This window comes from Entelurus aequoreus, linkage group LG18 (genome assembly GCF_033978785.1).
Source record: "Entelurus aequoreus isolate RoL-2023_Sb linkage group LG18, RoL_Eaeq_v1.1, whole genome shotgun sequence".
Classification (NCBI taxonomy): Eukaryota; Metazoa; Chordata; class Actinopteri; order Syngnathiformes; family Syngnathidae; genus Entelurus; species Entelurus aequoreus.
In genome coordinates this window covers 45,557,853-45,576,391 of record NC_084748.1, presented here as the reverse complement: position 1 = coordinate 45,576,391, position 18,539 = coordinate 45,557,853, and the positions used below count along the sequence as shown (strand labels likewise).

Below are 18,539 nucleotides of genomic sequence, written 5' to 3'. Positions count from 1 at the left end.
TAATAGTGTGAGAGTCCAGTCCATAGTGGATCTAACATAATAGTGTGAGAGTCCTTTGTATGTTTTTTTGTAAAAGTATCTTTCGGACACGCGTTGGGCTGCTAAATCTTTTTTCTGCGGGCTGGACTTTGGACACCCCCTCTTTAAAGTCACTCAAGTGTGATCCTCAGTACTTTGTGTTGTTTACACAAACATTTACGGTCTATCTCATGTTTGTTCAAGAGTGTGATTCATTATTTGGATAGAATAATAAATAGTGTGATGCACTTTGGTTTGTTGATGGAGCCCAAAGTCTAGTTGAAAGAAAACCCTGCAATAAGTAAACGGGCAGCTTTTGAAGGTTGACTGACAGTATATAAGAGCAGCTCTTGTTCATGATCTCTACACAGAAGCAAGAAGGAGCTCTCACCTGCAGGTTTGTACTCACATGCTTTTTGCCTTCTCTCTCATGCAGATTGTGATGACTCAGCAGCTCTTTTGTGCGACTTCCAAGGTTTCTCAGTCCGTCGTCTTCAACTTCTGCACCATCTTCCTGGCTAAGATGCTGACTGTGACTTTAGTTCTTTGTGCAATGGTGGCACTGGCTACAGCTGACGGTGAGCACCAAACGACCACTCGCTGCATGCGCAGAATGTCAAACTCATGACGTTTGCTTCGACTGAAAAGAACTCTGATGCCTTTGCTCTGGTAGTACGGTTGGTCCGGTCCGACGTGAACGCGATCCTTGGAACACTGGGACAGGCCGCTTCATGGTTGGGTCTTGATCTGCCTGTACGGGAATTTAGAGCAGTGTTTAAATCAGGGGTTTCAAACTGTTTTTTTATTGAGGGCCACATCGCAATGAGTAATATATGAATATACATATACATACACTAGTGGTCAAAAGTGTACATACACTTGTAAAGAACATAATGTCATGGCTGTCTTGAGTTTCCAATCATTTCCACAACTCTTATTTTTTTGTGATGTAGTGATTGGAGCACATACTTGTTGGTCACAAAAAAACATTCATGAAGTTTGCTTCTTTTATGAATTTATTATGGGTCAACTGAAAATGTGAGCAAATGTGCTGGGTCAAAAGTATACATACAGCAATGTTAATATTTGCTTACATGTCCCTTGGCAAGTTTCACTGCAATAAGGCGCTTTTGGTAGCCATCCACAAGCTTCTGCTTGAGTTTTTGACCACTCCTCTTGACAAAATTGTTGCAGTTCAGCTAAATGTGTTGGTTTTCTGACATGGACTTGTTTCTTCAGCATTGTCCACACGTTTAAGTCAGGACTTTGGGAAGGCCATTCTAAAACCTTCATTCTAGCCTGATTTAGCCATTCCTTTACCACTTTTGACGTGTGTTTGGGGTCATTGTCCTGTTGGAACACCCAACTGCGCCTAAGACCCAACCTCCGGGCTGATGATTTTAGGTTGTCCTGAAGAATTTGGAGGTAATCCTCCTTTTTCATTGTCCTATTTACTCTCTGTAAAGCACCAGTTCCATTGGCAGCAAAACAGGCCCAGAGCATAATACTACCACCACCATGCTTGACGGTAGGTTTGGTGTTCCTGGGATTAAAGGCCTCAACTTTTCTCCTCCAAACATATTGCTGGGTATTGTGGCCAAACAGCTCCATTTTTGTTTCATCGGACATCACATGGACAAAGATAAGACCTTCTGTGGTCAGATGGTTGAGTCTTGGGCGCAGTTGGGTGTTCCAACAGGACAATGACCCCCAAACACACGTCAAAGGTGCTAAAGGAATGGCTAAATCAGGCTACAATTAAGGTTTTAGAATGGCCTTCCCAAAGTCCTGACTTAAACATTAGGCTTGGTGTTCCTGGGATTAAAGGTCTCACCTTTTCTCCTCCAAACATATTGCTGGGTATTGTTGCCAAACCGCTCAATTTTTGTTTCAAGTGTATGTAAACGTTTGACCACATACCACATACATTAACAATATCTTTTTTTTTACATAAGCTGCAAAAAAAAGTATTTCAATTTTACTTTAAAAACTGGCAGCTCAGTCACCAGAATTTTACAGTAAAAGCAGTATGGTTTTTTTTACAGCATATAAAACAATTTAATAAATGGAATGGAATGGAGAAACCATACCACTGTTTTTAGCGGTAAAATTCAAGCAACAGAGCTGACAGTTTTGGGTCTTTTTTTACCGTGAAATCTTGTTTTAATGTTTTTAAAAAAAATGTTTTATTGTCTTCCTGTATAGATACAGTGCGGCAACAAGCTAAACAAAACATACTCAAGAGGAAACAAAAAACAAACAGAATTAATGAGAAACAAAACAAGGTCGTGGTCATACTTCCATACGTCAAGAGGGTCACAGAGAGGGTACAGCGGGCCATGAACAAGCACAACCTCATTACTCCGGTCAAACCTCACCTCAAACTACAACAGTTGTTAGTTCACCCTAAGCACAAATTACAAACCCCGTTTCCATATGAGTCGGGAAATTGTGTTAGATGTAAATATAAACGGAATACAATGATTTGCAAATCATTTTCAAGTCATATTCAACTGAATGCACTACAAAGACAACATATTTGATGTTCAAACTCATAAACTTTTTTTTTTTTTGCAAATAATAATTAACTTAGAATTTCATGGCTGCAACACGTGCCAAAGTAGTTGGGAAAGGGCATGTTCACCACTGTGTTACATGGCCTTTCCTTTTAACAACACTCAGTAAAGGTTTGGGAACTGAGGAGACACATTTTTGAAGCTTCTCAGGTGGAATTCTTTCCCATTCTTGCTTGATGTACAGCTTAAGTTGTTCAACAGTCCGGGGGTCTCCCTTGTGCTATTTTAGGCTTCATAATGCGCCACACATTTTCAATGGGAGACAGGTCTGGACTACAGGCAGGCCAGTCTAGTACCCACACTCTTTTACTATGAAGCCACGTTGATGTAACACGTGGCTTGGCATTGTCTTGCTGAAATAAGCAGGGGCGTCCATGATAACGTTGCTTGGATGGCAACATATGTTGCACCAAAACCTGTATGTACCTTTCAGCATTAATGGTGCCTTCACAGATGTGTAAGTTACCCATGTCTTGGGCACTAATACACTCCCATACCATCACAGATGCTGGCTTTTCAACTTTGCGCCTATAACAATCCGGATGGTTCTTTTCCTCTTTGGTCCGGAGGACACGACGTCCACAGTTTCCCAAAACAATTTGAAATGTGGACTCGTCAGACCACAGAACACTTTTCCACTTTGTATCAGTCCATCTTAGATGAGCTCAGGCCCAGCGAAGCCGACGGCGTTTCTGGGTGTTGTTGATAAACGGTTTTCGCCTTGCATAGGAGAGTTTTAACTTGCACTTACAGATGTAGCGACCAACTGTAGTTACTGACAGTGGGTTTCTGAAGTGTTCCTGAGCCCATGTGGTGATATCCTTTACACACTGATGTCGCTTGTTGATGCAGTACAGCCTGAGGGATGGAAGGTCACGGGCTTAGCTGCTTACGTGCAGTGATTTCTCCAGATACTCTGAACCCTTTGATGATATTACGGAGCGTAGATGGTGAAATCCCTAAATTCCTTGCAATAGCTGGTTGAGAAAGGTTTTTCTTAAACTGTTCAACAATTTGCTCACGCATTTGTTGACAAAGTGGTGACCCTCGCCCCGTCCTTGTTTGTGAATGACTGAGGAATCTACTTTTATACCCAATCATGGCACCCACCTGTTCCCAATTTGCCTGCACACCTGTGGGATGTTCCAAATAAGTGTTTGATGAGCATTCCTCAACTTTATCAGTATTTATTGCCACCTTTCCCAACTTCTTTGTCACGTGTTGCTGGCATCAAATTCTAAAGTTAATGATTATTTGCAAAAAAAAAACCTGTTTATGAGTTTGAACATCAAATATGTTGTCTTTGTAGCATATTCAACTGAATATGGCTTGAAAATGATTTGCAAATCATTGTATTCCGTTTATATTTACATCTAACACAATTTCCCAACTCATATGGAAACGGGGTTTGTAGACCAAGAACACAAATGCAATGTAATATATGAGATACCTTGTTTGTCGTGCAACAAATCATATCTGGGAGAAACTGGCAAAGCCTTTAACATCAGGGAGAAAGAGCACAGAAAAGAATGCAAAAAGGAAACACCGAGTACGTGCACACGAGCCACCAGACAACGAGCAGAACACGAACAGCTGAAGTCTGCCATACCAGACCGCTGCAAGAGGAAGAACCACCTCATGGATTGGGACAACGCACATGTGATCGGCAACAAATAAACACCGTTGGATCAGTGAAGCCACGGAGATCCGGAGACGCCCCGCCCAGACTGTGAACCGGGACGAGGGGGCGTACCAACTTTTCCACACCTGGGACACAGTCCTGAAGAGGTGGGACTGCGGATGGCGTTGTCAGCCTGCTACTACAAGCAGAAAGACAGGGCCTAGAACTGTTTATATCAGCTGACCAGACACGTCACAGCAATATAGGAAGGCCACAGTTGTAGCCCAAACCGTCAGGTACAGAAATAATCACACAGGTTTGGCTATAAGGATAAAAAATTGAAGACATGTATACATTGAGTCTATTAGAGTGCAAAAACTGCCAGGAGTTTTTTAATAGTCAATATATCAGTGTGCAGCTTTTTAAGGACGTTCAATTTGGTGTTTTGTTGTTTGTTTTTTATTGCTTCTATTTTCTGCTAAACAAGGTTAATTGTTTTTGGTTTTTTTAGACTTTGGCTTTCTTTTCTTTTGAAGCAGCACTAAGGAACTTTTCAACCTTCATCAAGTATATTCAGAACTTTTGGGATGATACATGGACTTACAACTAGTTCAGGGGTCGGCAACCCAAAATGTTGAAAGAGCCATATTGGACCAAAAATACAAAAACAAATCTGTCTGGAGCCGCAAAAAATTAAAAGCCATATTACATACAAATAGTGTGTCATGAGATATAAATTGAATTAAGATGACTTAAAAGAAACTAAATGAGCTCAAATATAGCTACAAATGAGGCATAATGCTGCAATATGTACATATAGCTAGCCTAAATAGCATGTTAGCATCGATTAGCTTGCGTCATGCACTGACCAAATATGTCTGATTAGCACTCCACACAAGTCAATAACATCAACAAAACTCACCTTTGTGCCTTCACGCACAACGTTAAAAGTTTGGTGGACAGAATGAGACAGAAAAAGAAGTGGCATAAAACCCGTCCTAGAAAGTCGGAGAAAGTTATACTTGTAAACAAACTATACGGTGAGTTCAAGGACCGCCAAAATTAGTAGGACAAAACGGCGCTCGCCAAATACTCGAATCAGTGAAGCACGTTTAATATGAACAGTGTGATTTATAACAATTAGGGAGGTTTGCGTCATGTTTGTCCTCCTACGGAAACCATATTAAAACAAAAACTTTTTTTTTTCCTCATCTTTTTTCCATTTTTCATACATTTTTAAAAAAGCTCCTGAGAGCCACTAGGGCGGCGCTAAAGAGCCGCTAGAGCCGCGGGTTGCCGACCCCTGAACTAGTTAAATGCCACCTCTGTCATGGCCCGAATGGGGTCTGCGTGGCTTTTACTGGCACTCAGCAACTTTGAGGAGGGGGGTAGGAACCCTGTCACACAAAAAACGATATATGTGCTGACTTGCTTCACGGCGTACCGACCACCCCCTCTCCCCATTCGTTAAAAAGATGGAAGTCGATGCAAATGCCTAGGTGCAATTAGTGCTATTACGGCAAAAGCTGCGAAACTACAACAAAAAAGGTCAAAGGCAGTCTACTGGGATGAAAGGACAGTCAAGGATCAACATTTGCCCGTCTTTCACTTGCTGGCGTGAGCGCAAAGACAAAGAGGGATGTCAGACCGATGGGGCCTTGGTTCTGTTCCTGCTTTAGTAGAAAGTACCTTTCAATGCTAAAATCTAAATGATAATCCATCTTCAACCGCTTATCCGGAATCGGGTCGCGGGGACAGCAGCTCCAGCAAAGACCCCCAGACTTCCCTCTCCAGAGCAACATTAGCAACTTCCTCCTGGGGAATCCCGAAGCGTTCCCAGGCCAGAGAGACGTAATCCCCCCATCTGGTCTTTGGTCTGCCCCGGGGTCTCCTCCCAGTAGGACATGCAATGAGGACCTCCCTAGGGAGGCATCCGCAGGAGATGCCCGAACCACCTAAGCTGGCTCCTTTCCAAGCGAAGGAGCAGCGGCTCTACTCCGAGTCTCTCTCGGGTGACTGAACTTCTCACCCTATCTCTAAGGGAGATGCCAGCCACCCTTCTGTCATTTCAGCCAATTGTATCTGCAATCTTATTCTTTCGGTCATGACCCACACTTCATGACCGTAGGTGAGAGTAGGAATGTAGATAGCTCGGTAGACCGAGAGCTTTGCCTTCTGGCTCTGCTCTCGTTTCGTCACAACAGTGCGGCAGAGAGACTGCAATACCGCCTCAGCTGCTCCGATTCTCCCGCTGATTTCCTTCCCCATCTTTCCCTCACTCGTGAACTTAAACTCCTCCACCTGGGACAGAGTCTCGTTCTCTACCTGGACTGTACAAACCGTCGGTTTCCGGCTGAGAACTCATATTTGGAGATGCTGATCCTCATTCCAGCCGCTGCGAACCGATCCAGTGAGAGTTGAAGGTCACACACCGATGGTGCCATCAGGACCACATTATCTGCATTAGCCCCCCAGAGACGTATACCCTCTCCGCCATGGTCACGACTCTGCCTAGAAATCCTGTCCATGAAAATCCCAAACAGGATAGGTGACAAAGCGCAGACCTGGCGGAGACCAACCCCCACCGAAAACGGATCCGACCTACATCCAAGCACACGGACACAACTCTTGCTTTGGTTATACAGAGATTGGAGACATACAGAGTCATACTGAATCATTGTGGTATTATCGTGTCAGTTTGTATATACCTGGACAGTAGTTTCTGTCGACTTACGACGCTATGCACTGGTCATCAATGGAAATGCGGTCTTCCTTCTGGCAAAACACTACCGCTTTTGAACATTCTTAAATGGGGCTTTAACCGGACAACATTTTAAGTTTTGTAACACTGAATGAGCAACACAGTTATAGTATAAATCAATACTCATGAATGGATTAGACATCTTTGTTGTTTGTAAGCATATGCTTTAAATAACTTAAGCTGCATTTTAAAGTCGATAAAAAAATTTGAGACATTAAATATGTGTACGTTTTATAATCTGACTAGTCGACTAATCGTTAAGATAGTCGATGACTAGTCGACTATCAAAATAGTTGTTAGCTAGTGTGAATGCAGCCTAAATGTGCTTCTACAGGATTGACACACAGAAACAGACAAGCGTTGACAGTCACTGGTTCTTGTTTGTCCACTCTAGATGCAGCTGCCAGCCATACTGATACTCAAGCGTCAAAGTGTCCACCCGACTGGCACCAACACAACAACCGATGTTTCTACTTTCAATCCTCCACCAAGAACTGGGTTAATGCTGAGGTGGGTATCATTATTTCATGCTTTTAGACAGCTGCTCAGTTGGTTTGGTGTGTAAGAGACGTGTCTCTCTGGCTCTACCCACTGCAGACACATTGCCAGACCATGGGTGGGAACCTTGCATCGATACACCACGGTGACGAGCATAACTTCCTTCAGACCTTGACTCAGTCAGAAGCATGGATTGGAGGCTCAGATTGCCAAACAGTAATACATTTGCCTACATTTCTTTGGTGTGTTTTGAGGCTAACATGATTCACCACTTGTACAGCCTGGAAGCTGGTTTTGGATCGATGGTACAGGCGTGTCCGGAACATTCTGGTGTCCACAAAAACCAGACAACACACAACAAGAGTGCTGTCTGAAGACCAACACTCAAAGTACATCACAGTATTTCATGACTGATTTAAGCTTTGAAAATACTTCATTTATACATGCTTCTTCATGTAAATCTTACGTCAACAACTGCCGGCCAATCTCAGTCACTACATTTGTTAAAAAGAGATAACATTTTCTTTTTGCCAACAGTCGGCAAATGCTGGGATGACACCGCCTGTGACACACTACTGCCATATGTGTGTGCAAAGTCTCTTTAGACTGCAGGTATGTACGGTGACACTGTTTTGTTGCAGTCTTGTGCATATTCAAACTTTCTTATTTACCATGCAATGATAGGCTGACCTGGATCCATACAAGCAGAAGACTATGGATGGATAGATATCTGAAGAACATAACGCAGACATCCTTTCATACAGTCGTGGTCAAAAGTTTACATACACTTGTAAAGTATTGTGGTATTGTGGCCAAACAGCTCAATTTTTGGACAGAGATAAGACCTTCTGTAGGAAAGTTCTGTGGTCAGATGAAACAAAAATTGGGCTGTTTGGCCACAATACCCAGCAATATGTTTGGAGGAGAAAAGTTGAGGCCTTTAACCCAAGGAACACCATTCCTACCGTCAAGCATGGTGGTGGTAGTATTATTCTCTGGGCCTGTTTTGCTGCCAATGGAACTGGTGCTTTACAGAGAGTAAATGGGACAATGAAAAAGGAGGATTACCTCCAAATTCTTCAGGACAAGCTAAAATCATCAGCCCGGAGGTTGGGTCTTGGGCGCAGTTGGGTGTTCCAACAGGACAATGACCCAAAACCCACGTCAAAAGTGGTAAAGGAATGGCTAAATCAGGCTAGAATGAAGGTTTCAGAATGACCTTCCCAAAGTCCTGACTTAAAACATGTGGACAATGCTGAAGAAACAAGTCCATGTCAGAAAACCAACACATTTAGCTGAACTGCATCAATTTTGTCAAGACGAGTGGTCAAAAATGCAAGCATAAGCTTGTGGATGGCTACCAAAACATCTTATTGCCGTGAAACTTGCCAAGGGACATGTAAGCAAATATTAACATTGCTGTATGTATACTTTTGACCCAGCACATTTGCTCACATTTTCAGTAGACCCATAATAAATTCATAAAATAACCAAACTTCATGAATGTTTTTTTGTGACCAACAAGTATGTGCTCCAATCACTACATCACAAAAAAAATAAGAGTTGTGGAAATGATTGGAAACTCAAGACAGCCATGACATGATGTTCTTTACACGTGTATGTACACTTTTGATCACGACTGTAACATATATTCACTGTTACATGTGGCCCTCTGAGGACAGCCATAATTCTGATGTGGCCCTCAATAAAAATGACTTTGACACACTTGAGATACTATTTAAGGTGACGCACATGATGCATTGTTTGTTGTTGTAGAAGAGGAGAGATAGCCTATTATTGGTGCACACGAGAAAAACAGACCAAAGCCCACAGTCAACTCTAGAAATAGTGAAAAAGTGCACAGGTGCTTTTCATGGTGTAGGGCACACGTGTCAAACTCAAGGCCCGGGGGCCAGATGTTGCCCGCCACTTCATTTTATTTGGCCCTGGAAAGCCTGGAAATAATATGTATCAATAAAGTGGTGTAACTTTTCTTACTAAATGTATTCTTTCTTTAAATTTTGGGAGAAAAAAAAAAAAGTACTCCATGTAATCGCAAATTATGTTAACCTAAATATTGTCTAATTATGCAAAAATATATTATCAAACATCCAAACCAGTTTTAAATAGAAATAAATACTAATAATAATGATTTCAAAGCAAGTTATCCATCAAAGTGTGCAATGTAAAAGTTGCAATATATTTCATGGTAAAATTGTGAAATTTACTGTGGTTTTTACAGCATTTTTTGTCTAAATGAAAAAAAAACAGTACTTTTTTTTTTCCCACTGTACTAAACTGTGGTGCCGCATTTACAGTAATACACCGAAAAATCTACAGTTGTTGATTTGTGGTAAACAAAAAAAAAAACCCCAAACAAACTGGCAGCTCAGGTGCCAAAATTTTTGTGTAAAATTGCATTTTTTTAAATTTACAGTAAAAAAAACAATGTAAAATTCTGGCAACTGAGCTGCCTTTTTTTTACCATAAAAACAGCAATACTGTTTTTCCATTTACAGTAATATACACTAAATTTTGAGGTAAAATTATTGCAACTTACCATATTTTTTTTGCATTTTAGAAAAGAAAAAAAAAATCTACTAATACAATGCATTAAAACATGATGTAATAATAGTATGCACTGTTAGAAGCGGCCCTCTGGGGCCAAACATAACTGCCATGTGGCCCTGGGTGAAAACGTCTTTGACACCTCTGGTGTAGGGTGTTTACCAAACAAATATAAAATACAGTTAAAGTACAATGCTGAGCCAGTGATTCACTCAGCCAGAAAAATGCCCGTAGCACTAAAAGAGAGACTTAGGCCCTGTCTACACTAAGCCGGATAACTCCTTAAACAAACAATTATTTAGCCTAAGCCACGTTTCAGCCACACTGAACCATCATTTAATGATTTTTTTTTACACGGGTAAGTGCGCCGTGTATTTCTTGAATCTCCGGCTCTTAGCTTTGTGTGGACTCATCGATCGTTTACAAACTGAGTTCGGAGAGGAAGTGACGCCAGAAAGACCGCGGCCCACACAGGAAGTGAGGTCAGAAAGAACGCTCCACAGCCAGCTTCATAACAGACGCTTGTGGAAATCACACATGAATACCATAAGAGAAGGAAACGCGCGATTGCAGCTATTTGGGATACAACACATCTCAGACGGCAACATAGCAATGTTGAACGACGGTTTTGGATAAGAATAGAGAAAGTACTTAATTGATCCCTGGGGTAAATTCAGCACCACTGTTCGCTCACAATAAACTATATTTTTTACATGTGAATAATATAAACACAGTCTATTATACAGCATTATTCACATGTGAATAATAGAAATACAGTCTATTATACAGCATCATTCACATGTGAATAAAATAGTCTATTATACAGCATTATTCACATGTGAATAATAGAAATACAGTCTATTATACAGCATCATTCACATGTGAATAAAATAGTCTATTATACAGCATTATTCACATGTGAATAATAGAAATACAGTCTATTATACAGCATCATTCACATGTGAATAATATAAACACAGTCTATTATACAGCATTATTCACGTGTGAATAATATAGTCTATTATACAGCTTTATTCACATGTGAATAATATAATTACAGTCTATTATACAGCATTATTCACATGTGAATAATATAACTACAGTCAATTATACAGCATTATTCACATGTGAATAATATAAACACAGTCTATTATACAGCATTATTCACATGTGAATAATATAATTACAGTCTATTATACAGCATTATTCACATGTGAATAATATAACTACAGTCAATTATACAGCATTATTCACATGTGAATAATATAAACACAGTCTATTATACAACATTATTCACATGTGAATAATATAAACACAGTCTATTATACAGCATTATTTACATGTGAATAATATAAACACAGTCTATTATACAGCATTATTCACGTGTGAATAATATAAATAGTCTATAATACAGCTTTATTCACATGTGAATAATATAATTACAGTCTATTATACAGCATTATTCACATGTGAATAATATAACTACAGTCAATTATACAGCATTATTCACATATGAATAATATAACTACAGTCTATTATACATTATACAGCATTATTCACATGTGAATAATATAAACAGTCTATTATACAGCATTATTCAGATGTGAATAATATAATCTATTATACAGCATTATTCACATGTGAATAATATAAATACAGTCTATTATACAGCATTATTCACATATGAATAATATAATATAAACACAGTCTATTATACAGCATTATTCACACGTGAATAATATAAATACAGTCTATTATACAGCATTATTCACATGTGAATAATATAAATACAGTCTATTATACAACATTATTCACATGTGAATAATATAAATGCAGTCTATTATACAGCATTATTCACATGTGAATAATATAAACAGTCTATTATACAGCATTATTTACATGTGAATAATATAAACAAAGTATATTATACAGCATTATTCACATGTGAATAATATAAATACAGTCTATTAAACAGCATTATTCACATATGAAGTTAGGTTAGGTGGGATATAGCCTGGATAACCTTAGCCGGTTTAGTGTAGAAGGGGCCTTAGAAAAGAATGTCTCACACTCACTGACAAGAGGATCATAAGAGTAGAGCAACCAATGAATGATCTCGTTATTCTGGAAATGGCGATGCAAGAGTGTGCACCTAGCCAAGGGACTTGAATCAGTGTCGTCAGGACTTTCAGAAAATTGAACTGGACGAGGAAAATGTACATTTTTGCACGTTCAACACACCTTTCGGAAGACATTGTTTTCTCCATCAGCGGCTGACGTTTTTGTTAGAATAATTATGTGTAAGTTATCACACAACTCTTATGCTTAAAGGCCGTTGCTATAGTTATTATCAATTGTGCTGCAGTTGTACTTTTCTATCTGTGCAAAGGGACATCGTCTCACATCAGTGTTTGTGTCCAGAACCGGCCCGCTGAGTGCCAAGGGCGAACATCGAGTACCGTGACGCAGACAGAGCAGAGACAGGGCGATATCACCAGTGTCAGCACATTTGTATTTCATGAATAGTCATATATTGTGTCTAACTGGGGCCGCTGAGATTACCCCCCCGCCCCCCCCCCCCCCCCCCTTCCTTCAGCAGCAGCCTCAGTGATGTAACCAGGGACCTCCCAAATAAATAGAGGAGCACGTGGGCTGGACTTTAGAGCGTAGGTTGTTTCTGTAACTAAAGTACAGCCCAAAACGTCTCTCCTCATTGAGCAAAATTTGAGCCCGTCTCTGCATGATTCCTTGTTTTTTTTGTCTGTTTAACAGATGTCATCAGTGTTTGAACCTGACAGTTTTCCACCGGACACTGCAACACATGTTTGACGGCGTGGAAGGAGTAGATGTGTTCCAGGACGACGTGCTCGTTTGGAGGAGCCACACAAGCAGAGCACCGTGAGAGGCAGGCAATGTCAAAAACCAAACAGTCTGGAATGAAACTGAATGAACAAAAATGTCAATTTCAGGCTAACAACCAGACCCGGTTTGCTCTTTTATTCCACTTTTTTTAATGTGGTTTTTTTCCACCCTTGTGTAATGTTCATATTGTTGTTACTCAGCCAGCGTTTGTGGGTCTGATGGACCCACAAACACCAGCTGAGTAACAACAATATAAACGTTGCGCGGAAAATTTTTCTGCCAGTTTCTGCATCCCACAGGGATTCTTGTTTTGTTTCTGCACCTGCGGTTCCCACACAAGGTTGCGACATGGTTTGTCAACACTGCCTGCTCTCATTTTCTCGCACATTTGACCCTCTGATGTTCTGTGTACCTACACTCTGTCCTCCTCCTGTCTAGGCCTGCTGTGTGTGTGTGGGTGGGTGTGTATGGTTCAGAGAACATCAATTTCCACACTTCTATTAGCCCCGGCTCCAGTGGACCCGAACATCTTATATGTACTAGAAATGTGTAGGGGGGGTGTATGGTGTGTGGTCATTAAATATGTATTCTGATATATGTTCTTCACAGAAAGAGCCAAAGTTAGTTTGAAAAATTAATTAATTGTATCATTTTTCTTTTAATAAAAAATGAAAACGGGTCCCACAGACCCGAACACCACACAAGGTGGTATTTTTAGAATGTGCCGCGGGCCGCAAATGATCCTCTGGTTTCACTGTGGACACCCCCGGTCTACAGGTTACAGCACTAGTGTCAAACTCAAGGCCCGCAGGCCAGATCTGGCCCTCCACGTCATTTTATATGGCCTGCTAAAGTCTGGAAATAATATGTGTCAATAAAATACCTTATATTTTCATTCTTTACTCTTTCTTACTAAAGGGAGATTTTTTTTTTTTCAAATTTGACAGGGAAAAAAAAAATACTGTCCAATATTGCAACACATATTAGATTATCTAAATCAGTGGTCCCCAACCACCGGGCCGTGGACCGATTGGTGCCGGGCCGCACAAGAAATGTAAAAAAATAAATAAATAAAATGTAAAAAAAAAACATTTTTATTTATTAAATCAACCTAAAAAACACACTATATACATTATATATCAATATAGATCAATACAGTCTGCAGGGATACAGTCCGTAAGCACACATGACTGTATTTGTTTATGACAAAAAACAAACAACAAAAAAAATACCATGACAATTTTCAATTGTTGACCGGTCCGTAACTTATGATTTTGAAGCAAGTTATCCATCAAATTGTACACCATAAAAATGACCAATAGATTTTACTGTAAAATTAAAGGAGTTTTTTTTTGTTTTTTTTTACAGCATATTACTGTAAGTTGAAAAAAAACAAAAAACATTTTTTAAATTTTATTACAGTAAAATTCTGTCGACTGAGCTGTCAGTTTTTTGGTTTTGTTTTTCTTACTGTAAAATCCACAGTTGATGATTTTACGGTACCGCATTTTATTATGGTAAAAAAAAAAAAAAAGGCAGCTGAGTTGCCAAAATAAAAGTAAACAGTAACATTATTTACAGTAACATGTTGTAAAAATAATAATTCCAAAAAACTCAATGTATTTTACAGTAAAAGTCTGGCAGTTTTTTTCTGTAAAAAATAGTCTTTTTTTTGCTTTTTTTTGATTATCTAAATCAGTTGTCCCCAACCACCGGGCCGTGGACCGATTGGTGCCGGGCCGCACAAGAAATGTAAAAAAATAAATAAATAAAAATGTAAAAAAAAAACATTTTTATTTATTAAATCAACCTAAAAAACACACTATATACATTATATATCAATATAGATCAATACAGTCTGCAGGGATACAGTCCGTAAGCACACATGACTGTATTTGTTTATGACAAAAAACAAACAACAAAAAAAATACCATGACAATTTTCAATTGTTGACCGGTCCGTAACTTATGATTTTGAAGCAAGTTATCCATCAAATTGTACACCATAAAAATGACCAATAGATTTTACTGTAAAATTAAAGGAGTTTTTTTTTGTTTTTTTTTACAGCATATTACTGTAAGTTGAAAAAAAACAAAAAACATTTTTTTATTTTTTTTTACAGTAAAATTCTGTCGACTGAGCTGTCAGTTTTTTGGTTTTGTTTTTTTTACTGTAAAATCCACGGTTGATGATTTTACGGTACCGCACTTTATTATGGTAAAAAAAAAAAAAAAATGGCAGCTGAGTTGCCAAAATAAAAGTAAACAGTAACATTATTTACAGTAACATGTTGTAAAAATAATAATTCAAAAAAACTCAATGTATTTTACAGTAAAAGTCTGGCAGTTTTTTTCTGTAAAAAATAGTATTTTTTTTTGTTTTTTTTGATTATCTAAATCAGTTATCCCCAACCACCGGGCCGTGGACCGATTGGTGCCGGGCCGCACAAGAAATGTAAAAAAATAAATAAATAAAAATGTAAAAAAAAAAACATTTTTATTTATTAAATCAACCTAAAAAACACACTATATACATTATATATCAATATAGATCAATACAGTCTGCAGGGATACAGTCCGTAAGCACACATGATTGTATTTGTTTATGACAAAAAACAAACAACAACAAAAATACCATGACAATTTTCAATTGTTGACCGGTCCGTAACTTATGATTTTGAAGCAAGTTATCCATCAAATTGTACACCATAAAAATGACCAATAGATTTTACTGTAAAATTAAAGGAGGTTTTTTTTGTTTTTTTTTACAGCATATTACTGTAAGTTGAAAAAAAACAAAAAACATTTTTTTTTTTTTTTTTACAGTAAAATTCTGTCGACTGAGCTGTCAGTTTTTTGGTTTTGTTTTTTTTACTGTAAAATCCACGGTTGATGATTTTACGGTACCCGCATTTTATTATGGTAAAAAAAAAAAAAAATGGCAGCTGAGTTGCCAAAATAAAAGTAAACAGTAACATTATTTACAGTAACATGTTGTAAAAATAATAATAATAAAAAAACTCAATGTATTTTACAGTAAAAGTCTGGCAGTTTTTTTCTGTAAAAAATAGTATTTTGTTTTTGTTTTAAATATTTAAATTCATAGGCTAATTCATTAATTATTTACCGTTGCAATCGGCCCTCTAAAGGCAGCGGTGACTGCAGTGTGGCCCTCAATGAAAACCAGTTTGACACCCCTGGGTTACATTACAGGCTCATTACCACGCCTATGGAGCACGCATAGCGGCCTCTGCTGGTCACTGAGGGGAGCGTCACCCTGTTTCCTCCTTGAGGCTGTCAGCCGTTATTAAGGCCCGGGCTGCTGACAAGGTCAGCGTCTTCATCTCTCAGTGCCAGTGGAAGACCTTTGTGTGATTTAATGCCATAAATAACCCAGTGAGTCAATCATTGCACTGCTCTTTAGATGAAGAGCTCCCACAGTCATTGTTCAACCTGACACACGCTTTTTACCTTCAGGCTCAGTCAGAACAGCCCAGGATGTAAACATGGAATCACACTAAAAGTGCCATGAGCCTGCCAACAAACTTCAGTATTTCTCGTATGAAATGCCAATAAAAACATATGAATAGCCATTTTTAATAAACACGTTGATAAACAAATTGTCCAGTCATGGTTTTAAAAACTTGAAAATTATCTCGACGTGGTAGACTTGTTAACGATGGAAACGTATATTGATCTTCGATTAAACACAATTGATTCTGAGTAAACTACAACTAAAATGCAATTAATGGTGGTTAAATATTGTAAAAATTATATTAGATTATATAAGAAAAAAATTTTTGTGGAATCGTCGACCCATGCACCACCGCTCTCATGTACGCTCTATTGCAGTGTCCGCATGTTTAAAGGTTTTTTTCTAATCGATTTAACGTTGCAGCTCTAAATTCCAGCATAACGGAATCCCGTTTAAAAACTTGAACGTGATCTCTGTGTGGTGCACTTGTTAACGATGGAGATGTATATCGATCTGCGATTTAACACAATTAATTCTGAGTAAACTACAACTAAAATGCAATTAAGGGTGATTAAATATTGTAAAAATTACATTAGATTATATAAGAAACACATTTTTTGTGGAATCGTCGACCCATGCACCCCCGCTCTCATGTACGCTCTATTGCAGTGTCCGCATGTTTAAAGGTTTTTTCCAATCCAATTAATTGTTGCAGCTCTAAATTCCAGCATAACAGAATCTAGTTTAAAAACTTGAACATGATCTCTCCATGGTAGACTTGTTAACAATGGAAACTTATATCAATATGCGATTAAACACAATTAATTCTGAGTAAACTACAACTAAAATTCAATTAATGGTGATTAAATATTGTAAAAATTATATTACATTATATAAGAAACATTTTTTGTGGAATCGTCGACCCATGCACCACCGCTCTCATGTACGCTCTATTGCAGTGTCCGCATGTTTAAAAAAAATTTTTTTAATCGATTTAACGTTGCAGCTCTAAATTCCAGCATAACGGAATCCCGTTTAAAAACTTGAACGTGATCTCTGTGTGGTAGACTTGTTAACGATGAAAACGTATATCAATCTGCGATTAAACACAATTAATTCTGAGTAAACTACAACTAAAATTCAATTAATGGTGATTAAATATTGTAAAAATGATATTAGATTATATAAGAAACACATTTTTTGTGGAATCGTCGACCCATGCACCACCGCTCTCATGTACGCTCTATTGCAGTGTCCGCATGTTTAAAGGTTTTTCTAATCGATTTAAATTCCAGCATAACGGAATCCAGTTTAAAAACTTGAACGTCATCTCTCTGTGATACACTTGTTAACGATGAAAACGTATATCGATCTTCGATTAAACACAATTAATTCTGAGTAAACTACAACTAAAATGCAATGAATGGTGATTAAATATTGTAAAAATTATATTAGATTATATAAGAAACATTTTTGGTGGAATCGTCGACCCATGCACCACCGCTCTCATGTACGCTCTATTGCAGTGTCCGCATGTTCAAAGGTTTTTTTCTAATCGATTTAACATTGCAGCTCTGAATTCCAGCATAACAGAATCCAGTTTAAAAACTTGAACATGATCTCTCCGTGGTACACTTGTTATGTTAACGATGAAAACGTATATCGATGTGCGATTAAATGCAATTAATTCTAAGTAAACTAAGACTAAAGCGATAAATGAGGGATTACAGTACAGTATTTTGCTACGTTTGTTCCAAACATGAAGGGCATCAGACCTGTATACTTGTTTATTTGACGGTACAAAAGCAATAATACAATGACATACTCAAGGGTGTAACATTTATATGTTTGTACATGAATACATATACACATACACAGAGAAGAAAACGCGTTTGGTTTGTCAATATTACTATTTTTTTGTCACGCTACCTCTTACCGGAGTATTATGGCCACAATGAAAAACACGACGCGAACCTGCAATTTTACAAGAAAAAAAGGAAACATGAGCACAAACAAAACACGTTTGGTTAAAGCAAAATGTCCTGGACTCCGTTGAAAGAGAATTTAATGGTTTGTGGGACAGACTATGTACTGGTCACAACAGTTTGGCTTCTATCCACACACCAGGGATCATAAACCGGTCATATCAACAACACCCGAT

General features: G+C 38.5%; 1 protein-coding gene across 2 annotated transcripts; it reads left to right on the top strand.

The window, feature by feature from the left end:
• Positions 1 to 310: 310 nt before the first annotated feature.
• On the top strand, positions 311 to 12,631 carry LOC133634179 (type-2 ice-structuring protein-like). Of its 2 annotated transcripts, none has more exons than XM_062027244.1 (7): positions 311 to 415; positions 494 to 596; positions 7,371 to 7,486; positions 7,574 to 7,690; positions 7,755 to 7,863; positions 8,012 to 8,086; positions 12,464 to 12,631. In XM_062027244.1, exons 2-6 carry the CDS (start codon positions 542 to 544, stop codon positions 8,077 to 8,079), a joined length of 465 nt encoding a protein of 154 aa, XP_061883228.1. In that variant the 5' UTR covers positions 311 to 415; positions 494 to 541; the 3' UTR covers positions 8,080 to 8,086; positions 12,464 to 12,631. The 2 variants fall into 2 exon arrangements, with proteins under 2 accessions (XP_061883228.1, XP_061883227.1); XM_062027243.1 differs by lacking the exon at positions 12,464 to 12,631 and adding an exon at positions 8,159 to 8,969 and having other exon boundaries at positions 315 to 415.
• Positions 12,632 to 18,539: the final 5,908 nt, after the last annotated feature.

Excerpts from the sequence above, each read along its gene's own strand:
- LOC133634179 (XM_062027244.1), top strand. The coding sequence starts at position 542 with ATGCTGACTGTGACTTTAGTTCTTTGTGCAATGGTGGCACTGGCTACA. Across the intron at positions 597-7,370 it reads GGCACTGGCTACAGCTGACG|ATGCAGCTGCCAGCCATACT; the intron begins GTGAGCACCAAA and ends TGTCCACTCTAG. Across the intron at positions 7,487-7,573 it reads AGAACTGGGTTAATGCTGAG|ACACATTGCCAGACCATGGG; the intron begins GTGGGTATCATT and ends TACCCACTGCAG.